Below are 23,271 nucleotides of genomic sequence, written 5' to 3' on the forward strand. Positions count from 1 at the left end.
AAAACCAAAAGCCTCTAAACCACAAACACATTTAAAAAAAAAAAGATTTCAAAGCTTTACCTGTGGCTATAGCGGATGGCTATCGTCAGTCCAAGCTGTAATTAAGAAGAGAGAGGAAAACACAAATTAAATACTATAGAGAACAAGCTGAATTCACAAGAAAATTAACCCGGTGTGCTCAATTATTTTTAAATGTGTCCTAATGTGTGGGCTGCAGAGATGGTTAAGAGCACTGGCTGCTCTTACAGAATTCCCAGCATTAACACGGTGGCTCACGGCTGTAACTCCACAGAGTTTGGTGTCCTTTTCTGACCTCCGTGGGCCGTAGCATACATGGTGCATTTCCACGCATGAGCAGGCAAATGTTCATACTCGTAAAATAATAAAATATTGATCTTAAAACATTTCCTAATGGGCCTTGTTTAACAAACACCTTTAATGATGGCTCTTTGATTTCAACTTTGCTTTTCAAGGATCACCATATTTTGATGGAAATGACTTTTAAAAACCCAAGAATATTTCATTGTGGATCAGACAGAAGGCATCCTTAGTCAGGAGCAACTTGAAGAGTTAGGGGGGTCTTGGGACAGCAGTGGAAGGATGGGGTGTCAGCGTGGAGCTGATACCAATGTTTGCATTAGGACAGCAAAGCCAAGAGTGGATCCTTCATCACCCCCTTCTGCAAGAGCATCACGTGGATCCAGACCACCATGCGATTGGACAACTGGGCCAGGGCTTTTCTGGAGATGAGCTTAGCCATCAGCTCAAGGCCAGTCAAGACTCATTCTAAAGACAGTAGAGAAATCAAGACTGTGGTTTCCTCTTTATCTGCAGAAGTATCCTGAAAACCTCTCAAATACACATGGTCGGTATCCTAAGGCATGACCCTTTGCCAGTGCATATAAGGTGAGCAATGGATGACAAGACAGGCTAGCTGGCTGGGTTCAGCTGCAACAGCAAGTTATTGAGGCTCTTGGTGCCACAGTTTCCTAATTTCAAAATGAGCATAACCATTGTTTCCTTGCAAGGATAATACAAGGATGAAGCAGGTTTTCTACATGTGTGTCTATATAGCTCTATAGAGGTGTGCACCTGCTCTCTGACAAATACAGAAAACTCTCTCACCATCAACCACAAAACCAGTACTGTGTGTAATAACCCTCTATGAAAATGTTAGGGAATCCCAAAACTTAATTTTCAATTTGCTTTTAGAACTTTGGAAGTACTTTGTTATAGAAAAGTGCTAATCTTTTTGCCCAGTGAACCTGTGTAAGTCTCCTGAGCCCACTAATGTCCGGCCATGGCATTAGCAATTAAGAAGCTCACAGCAATTAAGAACCTAAATGCCAGTGTGTGTGTGGGGGGGGGGGGTCGGTGGCACACGCCTGTAATCCCAGAACTCAGGGAGGCAGAGACAGGTGGATCTCTGTGAGGTTGAGGACAGCCTGGTCTACAAAGTGAGTCCAGAACAGCCAAGGCTACACAGAGAACCCCTGTCTTGGAAAAAAAAACCAAACAAACAGGAAAACAAACAAAAAAAAAACACCTAAGTGCCACCTATAATGTTGTTTCTGTATGAAAGCCTAAGATGTACCATGAGATCCCAAACACCATCCCTGTTTCCTTGCTATCCCCCAGAGAGCTGGGGTAGAAGATGACATGTAGATGACATGTCTGATGTTGCCATGTTTGGTGCAGGCCTGCAATAGGGACTCCCGTCTGTGGCATTATAGAAAGAGTGGAGAACGGAGAGGGAGGAGAGCTCTGCAAACTACAAGAGTTGAGACAAGAAAGTCCAGTTGTTGTCCATCTGGCAACACTGCAGAATACCCCGGATAGTGCTGGAACAGCAAGGCTCCAGAATAACTCAGCTCTGAGTTACCATTCAGTCATGCAAAATGCAGGCCCAGTCATGGCAAGACATCAGAATCTGGGAAAGTAGGGATGAGTTTAAAGAAAAAAAAAGCAAGGGTGAAGAAGGTGGCTCAGCTGATAAAGAGCTCGCCTTGCAGGCAGGACTTGAGCTCAGTACCCCCATTCAATACCATACTAGTAACGCTGGATATGGTAGCAGGCACTGGTGATCCCAGCTTCAGGGAGGACCAGGCAGGAAGATTCCTGGGACTCAGTGGTCGGCTAGCTTAGCCTGCCTGGTGAGTTCCAGGCCAGAGAAAGATCCCATCCAATACATCAATAAAACAGGTGAACAGGACTTGTCCCCTGGCCTTCACACGCATACACATCCCACAACAAATACACACACATGCACATCCCCCAACAAACACACACACACTCACACACATGTACAAGAACATATATTCACATGAAGAGTACATAAATGTTCATGCACGAAATATTAAAAATCAACCTGATCTTATATTACATTTAACTGAATTTATTCTATTATCTATCCCAGCCAAACTTAGTAGTCTATTTTCTTTGAGGCCTTGGGGACCATTAAGAACACACATAGCAAGGAGGAAACGGTGGGGAAAGAATGAAAAGCAGTGACTGCAGCCAAGGTCAGGATGAGCAACTTACAGACTCCACACGCCGGGTCACGTTACATTTCCCGCGGTTAAAAACTTCTGGCTCAGAGTTCAGCTAATTATAAGATAATTTTACCGACTGAATATTTTGATAAGCTTTGGAGTAAAGTTTAATTGGTGGCTTTTCCACAGTTGAAAGATAAGTTCTTGCTGGGAGCAGAGAGGAAACAGGGTGGGAGGGACAAGAGCGAAGGAAAGCGGAAAGCTATTCTGTGGCAGCTGTGCTGGTGAAAGGCCTGAGGACTGCTGTAGAGGTAGACCAGGTGAGAGAATTTGAGCGTTTCCATTCTGTCTCCCCAGAGTCACACGCATTTCACTGTCGTTTTTAGAAGGACAATTTTCTTTAAAAGAAAGAAAGAAAGAAAGAAAGAAAGAAAGAAAGAAAGAAAGAAAGAAAGAAAGAAAGAAAGAAAGAAAGAAAGAAAATTTGAGCCCTGAAGACTCCATCAGACAGGGCTGGTACATACCCGGGACCAGACAAGTCATGAATCTCAACAGACATCTGTGAACAGTCTATGTTAGGGACCAAGACGATGGGACACAGGCAAGAGCCCTGTGGCTCCCTGGGGACTAATTCACAGTGTTGATGGGGTCAGGACATCTCACTGTTGTTCTATACAGAATGTACTGGATCCAACAGGCAGCCCGGAGAAGGACAGGAAAGGAGCAGAAAGAGGTCTGGAGGGCCTCCCTTGGAAGCCCAGGTCAGTCAGCTGAGAGCCACTGTGTCAGGAGACTGCTTATGCCTGTGCTGGCCACATCCTACAGGGAAATCAAGGGAGGAGAAACGTCTCCAAGCTTTCCATACCAGGGCGAACACCCTTGCAAAAAGGCAACTGTGCAACCTGCTAAGAAATGAGCCAGCTCCTTTGTTCTACAGCCTTAGGAGCCACCGTTGGCCAGTCCAGCTCCTGAGGCCGCCAGCCCTGCCACGATGCACCGGAGACTCAGAAGTTCTTTATGCAGGTTTCATGCATCTAACACAGGCACACATACATGTACACATACGCGCACACATGCATGCATGTATACATCTACAAACAAATGCATTAGTATGCATATGGACACATTAGTTCATATACGTGTGCACACATTTATATACACTCACAAACACATCCTGAAGGTACATATAAGTCCACTGCTTTTTCACATGCGCATACATATGAGTGCATGTGTTTGAACGGATGCTACCTGCACATGTGAGCAAGAACCACCGCATGTGTACATACATACACACCAGCATGCTATTATACCTTTGGCGTTCAGAGAGACGGATGGAGCCCCTCAGACAAGGGTATGTCTCCAACAATTGGCCTCTTTGTTGCTGGTCTCAGCAGGGGCCCAGAGGAGAAAGGGGAGGGAGGTCTGGGGGCTGGCCTCTGACCCTGGCCCAGCCGGACTGAGGCCCAGGGACACGGAGGTCAGCGGGAGTTTTGTGCTGCCCTCCCTGGGGAACATCCCCTCAGGACATGCTGTAAGTATTGCCAGAACACGCTTAACAAACTCCCTTCACAGTGCTTCTCTCTTAGATTTACACAATTTGTTGGTAACAAAATTAAATCACATTTTAATGGCAAGGAAAGAGTAGTTTAAACATTTCTCGAAACCCCCACCAGCTATGAAAACCCTTTCCCTTCTGCCTCTGCCTGAAATGCTCCTCCTTGGAGCACAGACAGCTGTTTTGTATCAAGGCTGGGGGTTTCTGTATGACCCGGGGAGCTCAGACAACAGGCAGCCCTTCCTGCATTAAAGGGTAATCTGAGAATAATTTGCCATAAAACACCCACAAGTGCTCCAGCTGTGGCCAGATATGCCCTATAAAGCACCATGCAGACAACAAGGCCCTTGTAAAATACAATAATTTATAAAAATCACATTTTAAAAATATTATAATTTTTTTTAAAATAGTAAGGATAGAAATGATTTCAATTATCACAGAAGGTGCCAGGGAGATATTCCCCCAAATCTATGGATTACCAGGAGGTGTCTGCTTCAAAAATCTATTCCACCACAGGTCCTGGTACACATACACAGACATAGACACACACACACACACACACACACACACACACACACACACACACACGGCTAACAGGTGAAAAAGGAAACTCCAGTCAGCCCCAAGTCCCTCAACCCAACAGATGGAAGGTGTTCCAAAGCCAGAACTTTCTATCTAACCCAGTGACAGTACATTCCAGGGCCCCAAGACCTGTGCTGAAGGTGCCGTGACCAGGAGCCTGGCCTTCCTCAAGGGCATCCAACCTCTAAGCCAGAGTTCTCAATTTCTCAACAAAAGCCGACACTAGGGGATTTATTATAAAAATGCTCTGAGTATTAAATACTCAAAAATAATTTGAGTATCTTTCAAATACTATATGAGCCATAAAAAAATGTTGATAAGAGTTGACCAAGAAAAAAAAAAAAAAAGAGTTGACCAAGGGGACCACCCGTCTACCATCTCACCAGACACATCTCCACACTGCCAACCCTCTCCAAAGCTCCAGATCTGAATACACATGCTCATGCTAAGACTGGAAGAGCCTGGGTGGGATCTGAAAGGCCTCCCTTCCTCCCTTTCCTACATGTACACAGGGATTTCTCTAACCAGAGTATGTTGTTTGTTTGCTTGTTTGCTTCCTTGCTTGTTTGTTTGTTTGTTTGTTTGTTTGTTTGTTTCAAGTGCCTAAATATGAAACATCACAAAATCAACTCAAAAGAGATCCTTATCATTTGTTGTCTGGACATTTTAAAGTTTCCTCCATCTTTCATAAGAAACATGGAAAAGGAACGTGAGAGGAGAAGAGATGGGACACAGAGTGCCACTCAAACAGAGGCACAGGGGAGACAGGAGGAGGGGTGGAGAGATAGAGGGAGTGAGGGAGAGAGGGAAAGGAGAGAGGAAGAGAGAGACAGAGAGACTTACTGAGATTGAGCACAGAGAGAGTGCCGCCCGCAGAGCGCCCCAGCAGGGCAGGGGAGTACTCACAGAGTCATGGCATGGAAAGTCTCTCTTACAAGCAGAGCCACAGCATGAAGAGATCACACAGATGGCTGTGGTGTACACAATATCACCCATGAACAGCCTCAGTGTAGACAGCTTTCCATACAGAGCCATGAGATGTTATGAGCAAAGACGGCTGGGCATGGAGAAAATGATCCATGGAACAGACTTCTTTAATACCTTCCCTGCTCTCCTAGACACTTCCTCCTGAGAAACCATGCTGGCTCCATGCTGCCTCCATGTTGCCCTCAGGCTGCCCCCCAACACCCTCTCAGGCTGATCCTTCACATAGGTACCCTCAGTTCTTCTGAGCCTCTTGCCTAACTTTCAAATCACATCAGCCCACTCCCCACTCCACCCCCAGCTCACTAGAGCTCTGACTGTCTTCCCAGGGCTTCCTTGGGCTCTTCCTCCTTTCTTTGATAAGGTAACTGCTGAGATAGGAGCTGCTCGTGGCAAATAACCAAGAGTTTTGGATCCAGGTCCCTTGACCTTTACTGCCGACTCCTTCCTGTGAAATGTGGACCACATTCCCTGCTTCACAGGGCTCATTTATGCAGATTAATTGAAACACGTTAGCCTGCCCAAGGAACTCATGAGAAATGCAAATCCTTAAGCCCTGGCTCACTGAATCAGAAACGCCAGTGTTTTCTCTGGTCCTCCCAGGGTCACGTTTGATGATGTGATGATGTATGGAACGATTTCAGCCATGTGCTCAGCACTGATGAGTCGACACTGACTGCCAGGTGCTGGTGATGGAAATGACGCTAACAGCTCAGAGTGAAACATCTCCCATCTGTGCCCTTTAAATGGCATTTCAATGTCCTAAATTCAACTTCAAGACTGAAGTCACTGTGAACTCAGGCCTTGTAGTGCTGGCAGGGAACCAGCCATTCAGCAGGGAGAGGTATTCCCACCCAGTTACCAAGCAAGGATGGGCCAACTTCATCAAAGCCAAGGACAGGCTTCAGAGCGCCTGGACTACAGCCCCCACCTTTTTCTGTCATTTCTAACAGGAGGCAAAGACAGCAAGGCAGGACATGGAAGGAAAATAGCAACGCATTTGTCATTACTGAGTTTATTTCATGATGCTATCTTTCCTCGGTTCCTGAAAATTAATGTTTCAGAGAGTGAAAGAAAATGACACAGCTATACTTAGGAAAAGAACAGCATTCCCATGTCTGTGTGTGCATGTGTGTGTGTGTGTGTGTGTGTGTGTGTGTGTGTGTGTGCATGCCTATGGTGTGGTATGTGTATGTGTGTGTAATAAGTAGACATTTACTTAACTTAAAAAAAAAAAAAACCTAGTAATTCATCTCTGAAACTCTGAAAGGCAGGTGTGAAAGGCAAGCAGCAAAACTGATGGTTGTTAACAGAAACAACACTAAAACCCAGAGACAGGCCATTCCGTCAGCCTAAGAAAACAGGCTGTTCTAAGTCCTCAGGCACAGAACAATGGGAAATGCAGGGGTATGTATCCTTCTATTCGTCACTCTCCTGCCCCACACCCACCACCAGAATCAAGCTCTAACTTTTCAATCAAACTCTGCAGCTTTTCTCTGAGGCATGAGAGCACTTCTCACTGTCACCCCGGCCTGGCAAAGCCCCAAAGAGCTCCACCTGCATGGATGCTCTTGACAGCGGGATGTGCTGGGGAAGGACAGGGTGCAAAGAGCTTAGTGTGACAGTTCTATCAACTTGATGGCATCTGGACCTATCTGAGAGACACCTGTGAGGGTTAGTTATGGTGGGTTAGACTCCGGGTGTGCCTGTTAGGGACCATCTGGTTGGTTGAGGTTTGAGAAGATCTCAGCAAAGGAGCACAGGCTGCATGAAAGGAAGAAACCAGTGGGGCACAAGCACCCAGCATGCTCTACTTCCTAAATCGGGTGCAATGGAACCAGGTACCTCAACCTCCCACAGCTAAGACTTCCCTGCCATGGTGGGTTATACCCTCAAACTGTGAGTCCATATTAGCCTTTTTTTTTTCTTTGACTTGCTTTTGTAGAGGAAAAGTAATTAAACACACTTAGCCAATAAAAATTCCAGAACAGTATAAAAGAAAAAGCCACTAAAGAAAGAAATATGAATATCAAGCACATAGGAAAATATTCACTATCCTCCCAACCCCTCACACACACCCCCAAATAGAAACCTAAAATGAACATTGAGCAACAAGTCAGTTGGTTGAGTTGGTGATAGCCCGCGTCGAGAGTTCCCCCAAACCTCGGTCCTGGGTTTCCTACTCATGTAATCAAATACTCAGCCTTTCCGTGTCTCCATTCTCCCATTCTGTCCTGGGAGACTGCCCCTTCACTTAAAGACTTCCTGAGAGGGATGAGAATTTGGTACTGGAGATGGTATGAAAGATCCTGGAGATGTGTGAACAAAGAAGGGACATTCAGTGGTGTTTCTGGGAAGTTTTTGACCCCTGCATAAGATGGAGACAATGACAAAGAGTGACACTTTTCTTTCCAAAGAAGACTTTCATCATTGCTGATTTATTTAAAGCCAAATTGGAAGTAGGTAATTAAATAAGACCACTGAGCTCTAAGAGAATGGCTGGGCCCTTCACTGTCCTCCAGCATCAAGGGGCCTGGCCCCTACTTGGCCATGCACCCTGGAACAAGTGCTAAAACTTCGTCACCTCCAGGACCCTTACTAGCATCCTTTCTTCCACACCGTCCTGCATTAAATGCCCAGAAGCTCATTCCAGGCCTCCAGTCAATACAAAGAGGCAGAAGCCAGGGCACACCCAGGAAAATGAATTCTTTTCAGAGTTCCTAGAAAGGTCTCCACCGGGGCCAGAAGCCCAGCGTTTATCTACCATGGCCTCAGAGCATTGTAGAAAATGCAAGGTCATCTTATGTAGTTTGGTCTCTTACGTTAGAAGTTGCATTAATGTCCACAACACATGCAAAGAGCTGGGGAAGCAGTGTGTGTGCCTAAAATCTCAGTACTTGGGAGGCAGAGCAGAGGCAGAAGGTTCCTGTGAGGCTGCTGGTCCAGCATAACCAACCAGGTAGTGAATTCTGGGGGTTTACACAAATAATTGGAAAACATGAGCAGAAGAAAAACCTGCACAGGTGGTTGAATCCTAAAGTGCACATTGCCCCTAAAGTGCTCAGCGAAAGGAGCTAATCTAGAAAGCCTACTTGCGGTGTAATTCTTTCTCTAGGACATTTTGGAAGCTGCATCTCTGTGGAGATAGTAAATAGATCCAGGCTGAAAGGATTTGGAGCCTGACCATGGTGGCACACGCCTTTAATCCCAGCACTTGGGAGGCAGAGTTTGAGGCCAACCTGATCTACAGAGTGAGTTTCAAGACAGCTAAGGCTACACAGAGAAACTGTCTCACAAAAACAAAAGATAGAAAGAAAGAAAGAAAGAAAGAAAGAAAGAAAGAAAGAAAGAAAGAAAGAAAGAAAGAAAGAAAGAAAGAAAAGGAGGGAGGGAGGAAGGAAGGAAGGAAGGAAAGAAGGAAAGGAAGGAAGGAAGGAAGGAAGGAAGGAAGGAAGGAAGGAAGGAAGGGAGAGAGAGGGAGGGAGGGAGGGAGGAAGGAAGGAAGGAAAGAAGGAAAGAAAGAAAGAAAGAAAGAAAGAAAGAAAGAAAGAAAGAAAGAAAGAAAGAAAGAAAGAAAGAAAGAAAACACTTGGATAAGAAAGAAGATTGAATAGGAAAGACACACAACATTTAGGATTGGAGAAACTGTCCTGTTTGATATCACATCAGCAGATGCATGAAAGAAACTTACAGGGAGCTGCAAAGCCAAACTGTAACAGAACACTTCCCATGGGGTTCACAGTTCTGAAAGCCAGCCACCCCTACAATGGATGGTGGGTAGCCGGAGCCTGGCTTCTCGATGCTGGAGCAGGTAACGCACACGCAAGTCACCATAGAAAAGTCTAGAGTATCTATGGGATAATAATCAGAGTTTGGGCATAACGTGAATTCATGTTTAGCTTAATAGAGATGTAGGTGGATACATTTACTCGCTCTCAGGTATATACGTGTATTTCCCTTGCAGCAGCAAAACACACAGGACCCAGATATTGCTTTCTCAAAATGTTCTCTAATAAGAAAAACCAGGGTTCTTTGGCAAAATGATTGACCCTGGTACACAGAAAATACAAGAGGAAGTACCCTGTAGTGCTAGAAAGAAAGATCTAACACACACACACACACACACACACACACACACACACACACACACACCATGCAGAAGAGAATCAAGCCAGCTGAAAGAATTTCCAATAGGCACAACTGAAATAATTGAAGCAACGAAATAAAATGAAATTGAATTAAATTTTAACCCAAAACATAAATTAAACATCCATAAATATATAATGATACAAAGAAACGGTCAAACCAGATGTGGTGGTACACACCTGTAACCTGAGCACTGGAAAGATGGGAGTGGGAGTTCAAAACCAACCTTAACTGGATGTGAGTTCGAAGTCATCCTGGGCTCCATAAAAGCCTATCTCAAAAAGCCAAAGAAACAAAAGAAAAAGAAGACGTGGCTGAATAAGTAAGCAAATAAAAGATGAAGGAGAAGCAAATTTTTGATGCGGGAGAATTCCAAATAATACCTGTCCATAGTCTGTCCTTTAGGAAGTAGATTATAACTCCCCACTTCTTAGCATGAGCTGCTCACCTAAAAGCCAGCAGTAACACTTACACACACTACCATCACAGAGCTGAGTCCATGACACCTGACCTGAAGTGGGGAAGAGATGCAGGGCAGCCACAGAACTGCCTAGCTTCAAAAGCATTGGATTATGAGTCGGTCCCCTAGGGAAAGGAAGCCTCTCCACACAGGTGAGGGACTGTCTCAACCCTGCTACATACAGTGGTCCAGATTCTCATGGATCCCAGACAAGCCCGCTTGAAGGCTCCATCTATATCTCAGCCAAACTGTCTGATCTCCCAGCACCCTCACTGATGACTAGGAACTAAAGAAGGAAGGGAAGGGAAAACACCCTGAACAGCACCTGAGAAGAGATACACCCCTTTAAATGCTTCACTTGGATCTCTTCCACATTCGGGACAAAAGGACACGAAGCCAGAAAAAGCCAAAGCTTTTCAACTTTAATATGAAATGTCCCCCACTGATGTATGTTTGAAAGCTTAGTAGCCAGTGATGCTGTCTGAGGCCATTGTGGAAACCTTTTAGGACAGAAGACACAGATGGTTCAAGTAGGTCACCGGGTAAGGGCAGACCTTTGAGCATCATAGCCAAAACCCACTTTCTACCCAAGCTCTGTGGCTCCAGGTTGGCAGTAGGTGGGAACAAGCTCCATAGTTAGTTCCCATCACCATGGACCAAGCCTTCACCTGTGTCTTTCTGGCTAAGATGGATGCTAGCCTCTAAAATCACAAACTGAAAGAAAATCACTTCTTTTTCTTACGTTGCTTTTGTCGTGTATTTTGTCACTGCAACAAGAAGTCACTAATATACCTCCCCTCGCCACCTAACCAGAGCAGGGGTGTTAAAACCACAGTGTTAGTGGATGGCAGCTAAGATCACAATTTGGGTAAAATCCAGACGTTCCTGCAATTGCATTTTCCATGCAGATACCTTGGTTCGGCTGGTCGGTGATATATTAAAGATCTTCAATGTCCTCCATTAGAAGTTTCTGCTAGGGGTTGGAGAGATGGCGGTTAAGAGCACTGTTTGCTCTTCCAGAGGTCCTGAGTTCAATTCCCAGCAACCGCATGGTGGCTCACAGCTGTCTATATTAGAACCTGATATATAATGCACTGCCTCACGATGTTGCCCCAAACAACAGAGCCACCCAACCATGTTTTGAAACCTCCAAAACTATGAACCCAAACAAACTTTTCTTCTAAGCTTGTTTTCTCGGGACCTTTTGTTTTCAGCAACCAAGATCTGACTATCACCGGCTTCTTCCTAAGTTTCCCACCACCTCAACTTACTAACCCCTTCGACCTGGAGGACAGAAGTCAAGTCATCCTCTGATGCATCCTCAACTTTCTTGCCCCACCTTGAAAGTTTCTCCATAGGTCTTCTTCTTTCCAAACTGTTTTTCTTCCCTAGCTGTGAGAAAGAAATATCAGCATTGAGGTCAAGGTCAAGCTCCCACCTGTGTTTAGAGTCAGGCCTGTGTCTCTGTGACTACGGTGGATGATTATCAATGTGACAGGACCTAAAATCACCCAGGAGAAAAGCGTCTGGCATTCCCATGGGGGACTGTCTAGAATAAGCTAGCTGAGGCTGTGGATGGCTTGTTCCATAGGCTGGCCCTTAGACTGAAGAAAAAGGAGAGAGCAGACTGAGCACTCGCACTCGCCACCCTCCGCTTCTTGGCTGTGGTTGTGGTTGCAATGTTACCAGCTGCCTCAAGCGGCTGCTGCCATGGCTTCCTTGTCATGATGAACTGACGCCCCTCAAACTGGAAGCCAGAGAAAACCCTTCCTTCCTTAAGTCATTCTTGTCAGATATTTTGTCACAGAGACAGAAAAACTAACTAGTGCAATGAGCCTTCCTCAAGTCCACCTTCCTCCCTCTCTCTGGCAGCACTGATTTTTCCATTTCTTCTTTTCCCTCTACGTACTCTTTCAAATGCCCATCCTCAGCAAGCATCCAAACGACATGTTAGTCACTCCCTTAGCTGAAGACAGAGAATAGACCCCCGGGTTCAAACCCCAAGGACACCCCTCCATCAGATGGTATCAGGAAATAACTAAGGTCATGCTGAAATCTACACAGGAATTCCTGTGCGTGGCTCAGGTAGAGGGCTCTATTTACCATACAAGCTCACCAACCCCCGCTGACACCTTCAGGAGGGGGGAACCCCGTGCTTATTATTGAAAAGAGGTGCCTGGCATCTTCAGCCTAGTTGTGATCTATAAGCTAAACACTTGTGAGGTCATGAATAATCAAAGACACGTCAAAGAAAAAGCCATTCTTAAACCTCATGGCTCTCCTCCTTCCTTAAAAGGACTTTTGAAGCAGACTCTCGGCACAGTACACCTTTCACTAAGCAGGTCCGAAAAGGATGCTCGGACCCGTGCTGCAGCTGCGACAAAGGTACCCTTTAAATTGAGGACAAATGTCATGTACAAGAAGGGATCATTTTGCTGATGAGATCAGTCTTTTTTAAGAGAGTCCAGCGCGCGGGCTGCGGCAGAGCTGGGATGGGATGGGAAGTGTAAGAAGGGAAAGGGCTGGGTGAGCCGGCCCCTGAAGCCGTACACGCTGCCACAGCTGTTCGCTCGAGCATGAAAAGTGGGACATTATTCTCACAGCGCTGATTAGACAAGGAAATGAGATCTGCAAATATTTTTTTAAAAGTCTACTCACTCCAACATTATTACCAGATGAAAGCTCACAAAGAGAACGTGACTCAGTAGGGTCCACACGGAGCTAACGTCCTTGACTCTGACTACCCGACCTGGAAGATCACTGAAGACAAAAATCAAGTTCAAGGGTCAGGCCACACACTCAAGGAGATGAGCAGGATGAAGTTTTTGAATTATTGCATGGGTCAACTCAGCCCAGAAGTCAAAGAGGCTGCTGTCCTAGCAAGAAGCATGGATGTTTCTAGAAACCCAAGATATTGCGCTTTGAGAGCCCAATATACCCATAATTCTGTCTCTAGCAAAGGCTTAAAACAGAGGCTCATTGACAAGAGGAAGTTTGTTTAAAGTGTGTGTGTGTGTGTGTGTGTGTGTGTGTGTGTGTGTAGTACTGACTATCCTAGAGCTCTCGACATAGACCAGGTTGGTCTCAAACCCACAGATATCCTCCTACCTGTGCATCCTGAGTGCTGGGATTAAAGTCATGCACCATCATGACCAGCTACAATATGACATTTGTAGAGACTGGAGTCACCGAAGGACAGGGCTGGGCACGGCACACCACTGTCAAGCCATGGGACCTCCAACAGCCCCTGGCTTCCCTTTGTGAAGAGGCACCATGGTAGAGCTGCAGCAGCCACTGTGTAAAAGCGTGTGTGCCGAGGAGGAATCCCGCCCGCTGTAGACGCCTGTATGCACAGCTTCCTTCCCTCCTCCTGGCCATCCTCAGCATAGAGGTTCAGGTCACAGACAAGTACGGAAGGCCTCCTATGTGCCTGGATTGTGTGATACCCCCCCCGAAACACACACACGCCACACACCACCACACTCACAAATACACACATACACAACACACAACATGTCACACAACACACACACACACATACACACCACACACATACATACCATACCACAAACACACACACATACCACACCACACACACACACACACACACACACACACAGGCATACCTTCTGTTTGTAAATGCAGAGTTCACATCAGGGACCGGCATAAACAAAACACTTTGAGAGTTCTGCAAAGGAAGGTTCTCCACAAGAGACACGACATCCACTTACACAGACCCAGTGACCAAGAAAGGAAACGTTAGAGTCACAAGTGGAAGGACCAGCCTGTGCGAAGGTGACAAAGTGTGGCCTGTCTGAGGAGCTGAAACAAGGTCTACGCTGCTGGGGCTTGGGATCAATTTCTCTCACTCAGGTATAATTCCCCTCAGGCCAGCTGCTCCAAAGTGTGGCCTGAACTGCCTGATGAAGCCGTGATCCTATTACATAGCCGTCTTCAGAGAACAGGAGACAGTCCCTGGGCTCTGTGTCATCTGCCCAGAATAGTGATTCGGTCATACCGACAGTGTCGACAGGCCCCGGAGGCTCGCGCACGAGCAGTCTGCCAGGGTACCCAAGGAGTGAGTGAGCACTGCTGGAGATAAACGCAACTGCTCTGCCTGCCTACACTCTACCCAGACTGAAATGCCCCCGGGCGGGCTAGCCCCAACATTACAACACAGCTCTGGAGTGGCACACTAAACAGGGGAGGCATTATGTTCATTTTTCTGCAAATGTTTCATATAGGCTTCCAAGGTTCTTCTCTTTCTCTCTCTCTCTCTCTCTCTCTCTCTCTCTCTCTCTCTCTCTCTCTCTCTCTCTCTTTCTGCAGCCTTGGCTGTCCTGGACTCACTTTGTAGACCAGCCTGGCCTCAAACTCACAGAGATCCGCCTGTCTCTGCCTCCCCGAGTGCTGGGATTACTGGCATGTGCCACTGTGCCTGGCTTCCAGTTTTTAATACGTTTCAAATGCCCCTGCATAAAGGTTGAGAAAGTAGCTCAGTGGTACTGTGCATGACTAAGAGGCCATGACGCCCTGAGTTCCAACCTTGCAATAAACACATAATAAATAACATTAATAAAGAATAAATAGGCTACCAAATGGCCCATACAAAAATAATAAATAACATTAATCAATAAATAATAAATAGAAAGCCATCCAATGGCCCACACCAAATCCCAATAGCAGTATGATCTGAGCTGATCTATTCTCTACCAAAGAAACCCCTCCCGTCATTACTACAGTTTCTCATCCACCTATCCATCATGTGTTCATGATTTATTTACTAGGCACCAAGTACTAAGCCTTGTTCTAAATTCAGAAGGAACAGTAGTAGCCAAGAAAAGATGGGATCTGTCCTCCTTTTCCTAAATTCTTCGGTGAGGCAAGTCATTCAGTGGTTGCACCGTGGATTGAGTAGAGGGTGGAGCAGGGCCAGTTGAACATTAAAGAAGATGTCTCTGCTATGGGAGTGTGGAAGATATCCTTCTCCTCAACTCCCTAGACAAGTTCAAGTCCCATAGTCACAAACCCAGACTCTCCCATCCTTGATCCATCATTCCAGTGACCCCAGGTGCCTCCCACTCTGCCCCTCCACATAGGTCACACTCTTTTCCTTGCCCTACTACGTTCCTGCATATGTCTTTTTCGAATCTCTAGGACAGTCCCAGTTGTCACCCTTTGTTCCTCCATCCATTAGCCAACAGTCAGGACAGTCTGAAAACATAAATCTTACCTTTCTCCATCGTGTAAGCCTCCTTTGCTGCCTCCCCACCATCTGTCTCCTCTCAAGCACCCCACGGAAACTTAGGCCGTGTTAATTCTTGCACGGCACCACAACTGGACCCCAGTGTCCACCTGCTCTGTGACTTCATGCATTCCTTCATGCCTGGAATGTCTTTTCACGATGTTGTTTGCCAACTGATTTCTACCTGAGTTTCAAAGCTCAGTGCAAGGTCTTTGGAGGACTCTGTGAATGGTTGACGCTAACGTGGGTGCTTCCTCCCATCCTGCTTCATAACGGCAGTTACATCACACTGATTGTCACTGCTGGTCTCGCCACTTCTCAACCTTTTTTTATTTTCCTAGTCAACCGCACTGCTGTTAGAGAAAAGAGACGATTCAGGGAGCAGGATTCTAAGTCAAGAGAAAAACCCCCCAGAATGAAAGGAGACATAAGCTTTAAAGCTGAAAGCGCCTGCCAAGTGCCACGCAGGATGATTCAAAGTCCAGACCTGCACACATCACTAAGAAATTCCTGAACACTCAAGACTTAAGAGAAAGAGCTTACAGAGACAAAAATTCAGATACACCTACAGGGAGACACAGGGTTTCCCGTGAACAGACTGGGTGCAAAATGGTTGCGGAGAAATACCTTTAAGGTTTTAAAGCAAATTATTTTCAACTTACAAGTCTTGGTTAAACTGTGAGTAATAAGTGAGGGCAAAATAAAGACATATAAAAAGTCAAAATGTTGTTTTCATACCGTTCAAGATGTCTATTGTGTATTGCAAAAAAACTAGAGAAAACCTAACAAAAAGATAAGAGGGTACGTTTTAAAAAAAAGATTAACTATTACCAGAAATCTACCAAAACAAACAAAAACAGATAAAATGAGCTGGAAATAGAAGATATAACTGCTTAAGGTTTTTTTTTTTTTCTCCCAATGAGGGGGAAAAAGGCAACTGAAAACTATAGGAGAAAACAAAAACCTTACAAAAATATAATTATATAAATGTCAAGAATGTATAAATTTGATTAATTTTATGAGTGTATAAGTATTATTATATTTGACTTTGATACTATGATATTGTTCTTTAAATTGTAAAAGTATTTTGACATTGGATGTATATAGAGAAAATATATGCCTCATATTCTACATAGTTCTCCTGTGGACAAATGTATAGCCACGGTCTTAATTATACAATAAAAAACCAAAAGCTAGGTGATAAATGGAGAAGAAAAGTCAATGTTTTAGTTTTCACAATATAAAAATGAATAATAGTTCCTCAGACCAAAGTTGGGAGTGAATAAAACCAAGAAATAGAGTTGTTGGGACAAGAAATGGAAGGAAGACTACTATCATCTGGTAGTCTTTATCAAAATTAAAATGATGGGAAAACCTGAAACTAAAGGAAAAAAAGGTGAAATGGGAAAGAAGAGCAGGGTTTTTGCATAGCTAAACTGAACTCTTATCTTTCACAGCAAAGATGTAGAAATGCCTCAAATTAATAAATCAAGAAATTCAGGAATACAGATAACCCACAAATTCTCATTTTGTTTCTCTTCTCAGGCCTTTATGGTGTCTGATTAAAACAGCCCAGGAAATTTTAAGACATATCTAATGAAATGTAAACCTTTTTTGACCTGTTAAAGTGTATTGTAGATGAGGCATAGAAAAGTATTACAATGGATTGAGGTTTTAAATATTCCTCTAAACACCTTCCATAAATGCCCATCATAAGTGGTCCCTTCCCTGCAGCGGAAGTATTGGTTTCTCTAAAAACTCCGTTAGACATGCTGGAGAGGTTGTGGAGAAAGGGGTACCCTCCTCCACTGCTGGTGGGAATGTAAACTTGTACAACCACTCTGGAAATCAATCTGGTGCTTTCTCAGACAACTAGGAATAGCGCTTCCTCAAGATCCAGCTATACCACTCCTAGGCATATATCCAAAAGAGGCTCAAGTACACAATAAGGACATTTGCTCAACCATGTTTATAGCAGCTTTATTTGTAATAGGCAGAAGCTAGAAACAACCCAGATGCCCTCAACTGAAGAATGGATGCAGAAATTGTGGTACATCTACACAATGGAATATTACTCAGCAATTAAAAACAAGGAAATCATGAAATTTGCGGGTAAATGGTGGGAACTGGAAAGGATCATCCTGAGTGAGCTATCCCAGAAGCAGAAAGACACACACGGTATATACTCATTCATATAGACATATAATATAGGATAAACGTACTAAAATCTGTACATCTAAAGAAACTAATCAAGAGGGAGGACTCTGACTAAAATGCTCAATCCCCATCCTGAAAGGCAAAGAGGATGGACATCAGAAGAAGAAGAAAACAGGAAACAAGTTGGGAACCTACCACAGAGGGTCTCTGAAAGGCTCTGCCCTGTAGACTATCAAAGCAGACACTGAGACTTATGGCCAACTGTTGGGCAGAGTGCATGGAATCTTATAAAAGAAGTGGGAAATAGTAAGATCTGGAGAGGACAGGAACTCCACAAAGAGAGCAACAGAACCAGAAAATCTGAACACAGGGGTCTTTCCAGAGACTCATACTCCAACCAAGTACCATGCATGGAGATAACCTAGAACCCCTGCACAGATGTAGCCCATGGCAGTTCAGTGTCCAAGTGGGTTCCATAGTAATGGGAACAGGGACCGCCTCTGACATAAACTGATTGGCCTGCTCTTTGATCACCTCCCCCTGAGGGGAAGCAGCCTTACCAGGCCACAGAAGATGACAATGCAGCCACTCCTGATGAGATTTGATAGACTAAGATCAGAAGGAAGGAGAGGGGGACCTCCCCTATCAGTGGACTTGGGGAAGGGCATCTGTGAAGAAGGGGGAGGGAAGGTGGGATTAGGAGGGGAGGAGGAAGGAGTTTATGGGGGATACAAAGTGAATAAAGTGTAACTAATAAAAGTTAAAAAAAAAAAAACTCAGTTAGGTTATGTAGATATGTTTTTGTTTCAATCCCAAGAGTGAGCTATGGGGCTGCTTTTAGTTTGTCCACAGCTGATAATTGCCTCATAGAGGGGTGTGGTCTTTGCCAGCTAGTAACAGCCTTGTAAACTCAAAGAGAGACATGGTCTCTACCAGCTGCAGGTAGTGGGATTCTGAGGACTCTGAGCGGGTATAAATACGAGCCTGGAGAGAGAAGGAGAGTTTTGAGGAGCCGGACAGATGAGAAAGAAGGCTTTCGCTCCACTACTGCTGTTTGCCTGTTTAATGTTACTGGACTGCTAGAAATCCTGACTGAGATTGGTATTTTCCAAAGAACCCGATGGCCCAAACCAGCCAGAACAAAGTCTAAAGAGGTCTATGTCCCTTTTCCCTTCTAACCTTCTTTCTCTCTGATGTAGGGTTGGGAGATTGGAAGGAAGATAGAGACTTTAGGAACCCCAAATAAAGAAGTTTTAAAAACATCGCCTACACTTCCCCATAAAGAACATCAACGTGAAGACTGTCTCGGCCTTATCCCTTCCTTAGCCCTCCGGGAGTACAGATGCTTGGGACCAAGAAAAGACATCACTCTTAGAAAACATCAGCATCCCACTGAAGATCAATTAGGTGGTGTAGAAGCCTGGATTCTGGTCCTGCCAATGGTCAGCTAACATCTGACCAATTCCAGTTTGAGCAGAATCTCCACGATTTTCAATGTGGACAACTGTAAATTTTTGGTTGAGCTAAATTAATCAAAGTAAATATGACTATAAGCCGCAGTGGCCCAGGAGCAGCTGTTGGATAAGGCTTCTGCAAGCCACACAAGACTACCTTTGAGAACTACCCTGCTTTTGGGTAAGAACTGAACCCCGGTGAACTGTGAGTCCTGAGGAACCCTGGGCAAACTGTTCTGTTGTTTTGAATCACAATATTTCTCAACTAAACGCAAGAATCGTGAAAATATCCATCTCACAGGACTGCTGAGATGATTAAATGGGTGACTGCGCATAAAATACTGTCCCTTAACAGGAAGCCCTCAACAGAAGCCAGCTACGGTTTGACTGTCGCTCTTCTCTTTGGATCCTTTCCTCTACGAAGCTGCTAAAACAAGGGACAGAAGCATGAAACAAGAGAAGAGAGCGGATAGCATTCTTCACAAGGACTCATCCCAGGTGGGAATGGATGGTTTCAGGCAGAAACCATTATCTGACCTTTCTGGTGGCACAGACAAAGATCCCCAGTGACAGGTGACAGGTTCCATGGAGCCATGCAGATCCCCACAGCTGTATCCCAGATATCTGCTGTCCCAGGTAAGCAGGCTGTAGCGCTGAGAAAGGCCAGCTCCCCTCCCTGCAGGACCCAGACACATGTGTAAACAGTCCACAGCCACGGCAGTGTCACGGTCCCCATTATAGCTGCCATGGCTGTACCCGGGACCTCAGAAGGCTGGGTTCCCCAAAGCCTGCTCAGCCTCTGTGACTCACTGACAAGGAGCCCTGATCCTTGAATCGTTGGCACAGTTGCAGCATTGAAGGCTCCTGCGCCACATCGAACAGGGAGGAACACCCAAGGACTTCCCTGTCCTTCAGCAATGAAAAGCCCCAAGCCTGCCACAGGCTCTGAGGGTGTCCGTCTGTGAACGTGACCTGGATATGTGACTCAGGAGGGATGGGCTGCAAGCCAGCTCTAGGTTACCCTGCCAGGGATCAAGAGGCCTCACTCGAAATATTTCTATAAAAGACACACAGTGGAAGTGGGGCATAGCTCAGCGGCCAACTTCGTGTTCTGCATGTATGAATCCTTAGATGCAATCCCAAACATGCTGGGATTCAGGGCTTAGAGGTCTCTTCCAACCCACAATGCCCCAGGGCTCTAACTTTATGAGGCGTTAGCCAGCTCTCCATCACCATCTCTGTCTCCCTGCCAGGGTAACCCTGAATGCTTCCTCTCATGGTCTACAGCTCCTTTGGTGCCCTCTGGGGCTCTGTGGGGTGCACAGCTGTTCTGGGTCATCCCTATTGCCACTGCAGTGCTGAAAAGGAAGGTACTTGGCCCACATTCAAGGAACTACATTCAAAATGGACATTCTCCCAAACACCTGCTTTAAACATGCCTGCTTATCTCTGGCTCATCTACAGCTTCTCAGACTTCAGGGGAAAGTGCAGGAGATAAACACAGATGTTAAAATACAGATGTTGCTGAGTACACGCCCTTAATCCCAGTGACTGGGAGGCAGAGGCAGGGGAAATCTCTGTGAGTTGGAGGCCAACCTGATCTATTAGAGGAGTTCCAAGCCAGCCAGTGCGACATCCCTGTCTCAAAAGGAAAACACAAATGTTTAAGTTTCTGTTGTGAAAATGTAAACAGTTGCCATAGTCAACACAACAGTGTGTAAGCGTTTTCAGATCCATCCGAAGTGATGCAAAGGGCTTTGGTTTTGTTGGGTTCGTTTTTTTAAGAGAGATATTTATGAGTCGAATTATGCCCTGAAGTCATCAAAAATAAGCCTAAATTATTTCCAAGCTTGATCTTGAGCCTGGCATTCACACACCTGGTGCACCTCCATTTTCATGGTGATAAAAAGCTAAATACACTGATGACGACAGCAAAATTCCAAACACTTCCTATACCCAGTGCGGAGCAAATACACGGCAAGAAAACAATCTGCAAGTTGGTATTTGCTGCCCTCTGGTGGTCAATCCTGGAAATTTCCACACCAGAGACCGGGAAAATGCACACAGATGCCCCCTTCCCCTCTACTGAAGGATCATCAGTTCCATTTTATTGATGAGAAAATTGAGGCTGGGAGAGGACTAATGACTTCCCTACAACCCTACTTCTGAACACATAAGACTGGAGTCCAGGTCCTCTGAATTCAGGGCCCACACTCACCGTCATACAGCTACACTGACAGGAACAAAAAATGGACTCCAGACTGTCAGACAGTTACAAGTAACTGAGCTGAAAGTGGCTCTCAAGAAACACAGGGCAATCAGTGCTAGCCCCACTAAAACATACAGTAGGGTAGAAGAATGGATAGATGGAGGGAGGGAAGGAGGGGAGGGGGAGGGACAGATGGGTGAATGGGCAAAAGGGTATATTATGGAAGGCTCTATTGGTATATTGGCGAATGACTAGATAGACCAATGCAAAAAAATGATGGATGGAAGGTAAATGGACAGACGGATGTGTGTGGGGGTAGGTTCTGAACAGGTGGCTGAATTGGTGAATGGAATGAATGATAAATGGAAGGATGGTAAGAAGAGAGGGGAAGGCTAACAATCTTGCATGACATTTCGCACTCAATTAAACCTGGCACTGAGACTGAACAAGAAGGCCCCGCTGCCACTGAATATGCTGTCAATAACAGTAAAATCTCTATTTGAACAGGACCCAAAGGACTGCTCCAACTCCAGCCCACTTGGGGGTTGAAAAGTCTCCACTGACCCCTGAGCCACTGTAGGAGACTGAGGAGACACCCATACCCTTGAGTTCTTTTTACAATCAGATCCTGGCAATGTCATTCGAGGAAGAGTGCCCAGCGTGAGAGACCGGAAACGAGTGTGGAGCAAGTGGAGTCAAGGCCCTCCTGAGACCCTATCCTGACGCTCACTGCTGACGCTGTAAGCCTATGGAAGGCTGTGGGGAGGTCCCCCCTGAAAGCAGTCTTCCCCTGACTCCTGCCATCCCTGTAGGTCTGAGAGACAGAAGAAGCTGCCGCCACCTTTCCTACCACACTTGAAGAGGCTCCTTCAGGCTCTGCTCTTCTCTCAAGAGCGTGTACTTCACCGATTCCAGGAGGGTGGTGTGGCTACTGTTGTCTGCGGCCTCCACACAGCCAGTGCTAGCTCATTGGCAAATCCCTCCCCTCACCCACATTTTGAGTCATCATTCAACTAAGCTCTGTCAAGGGTGAGCTTGTGCCACTACCCATAGTTCTCACCCAAACCACCTCAGATGCCCTTGTAATAGTCAGTACACTTGAACTTGGTCCTGCAAGCTTCCACATCCATGACAGTATATGCGTCATGTTTCTGGTATATGTAGACATGCATGCAAACTCCTCCGGGTCTCACAGTAGGTCTGTTTTATTTTTTTTAAGAAAGGGAGAGACTCTGTGATTTCTGAGGTCAAGGGGACAGAGTGAAAGCCCAGGGAGGCTGGTTCCAGGGCCGTGTTCATCATAATGGCCTCCCTACAGCATCTGGGGCAGACACAGCATTCCAGCTGTTTCCTTTCACGTCGATTCCACTCAGTTGTTCACCTGACAACCTCACATAGAGCACCTCTCTTTGCCTAGTTCAGGGCCGGGGCCTGGGGTGAGGGGAGGATGCAGAGATGGTTCCAGTCAGCTGCGGTCTTGACTGACAAACAGCCTGTCAAGGAGGCGTTCCACCGACTCTTTGGGTCCTTTGGCATATATACCAGCCTGCTGAGGTAGTAAAACAGACCAAATAACTTCAATAACAGAAACCCCCACACACACACACAGTCTGGAGTCTAGAAGCCCAAGATTGAGGTGCCAGTGGCTTTCCAAAGCCACTCCCACTTTGTCCTCAAATGACCTTTCCCCTGTCTGCAGACACATGGAGATCTCTGGTAGAGAGCAGTTTTAGTGAATTTGGATCCTGGTCTCATGAACCGCATTTCCTTTGAGGTGCCTCTTTGCACACTCAGTGCCCAAACACAGTCACGTTGGGGTTGGCCATGTTTTCTGAATCGAACCGTGGCCCACCTCCCAAAATTCATGCGGAATCCCTAAATCCCAGTGTCACTGCGGCAACCTTTTGTTATCACCAAAAGGAACACCACAGGGGAGTTGCCGTGTCTTGGATAGAGGCTGCGCTGGGATAAGGCACAGGGGCTGGTA

At 45.8% G+C, this 23,271-nt stretch overlaps 1 protein-coding gene across 2 annotated transcripts in view; it reads right to left on the reverse strand.

Annotated features, from left to right (window-relative positions):
* The window catches only part of Acoxl (acyl-CoA oxidase like), a 289,947-nt gene that overhangs the window by 201,378 nt on the left and 65,298 nt on the right, over positions 1–23,271 (reverse strand). For both annotated transcript variants that reach the window (XM_060372067.1, XM_060372068.1), the window contains exon 10: positions 61–95. In XM_060372067.1, coding sequence (XP_060228050.1) covers positions 61–95 — 35 coding nt within the window. The remainder of the gene's footprint in view (positions 1–60; positions 96–23,271) is intronic.

This window comes from Meriones unguiculatus, chromosome 18 (genome assembly GCF_030254825.1).
Source record: "Meriones unguiculatus strain TT.TT164.6M chromosome 18, Bangor_MerUng_6.1, whole genome shotgun sequence".
Taxonomy (NCBI): domain Eukaryota; kingdom Metazoa; phylum Chordata; class Mammalia; order Rodentia; family Muridae; genus Meriones; species Meriones unguiculatus.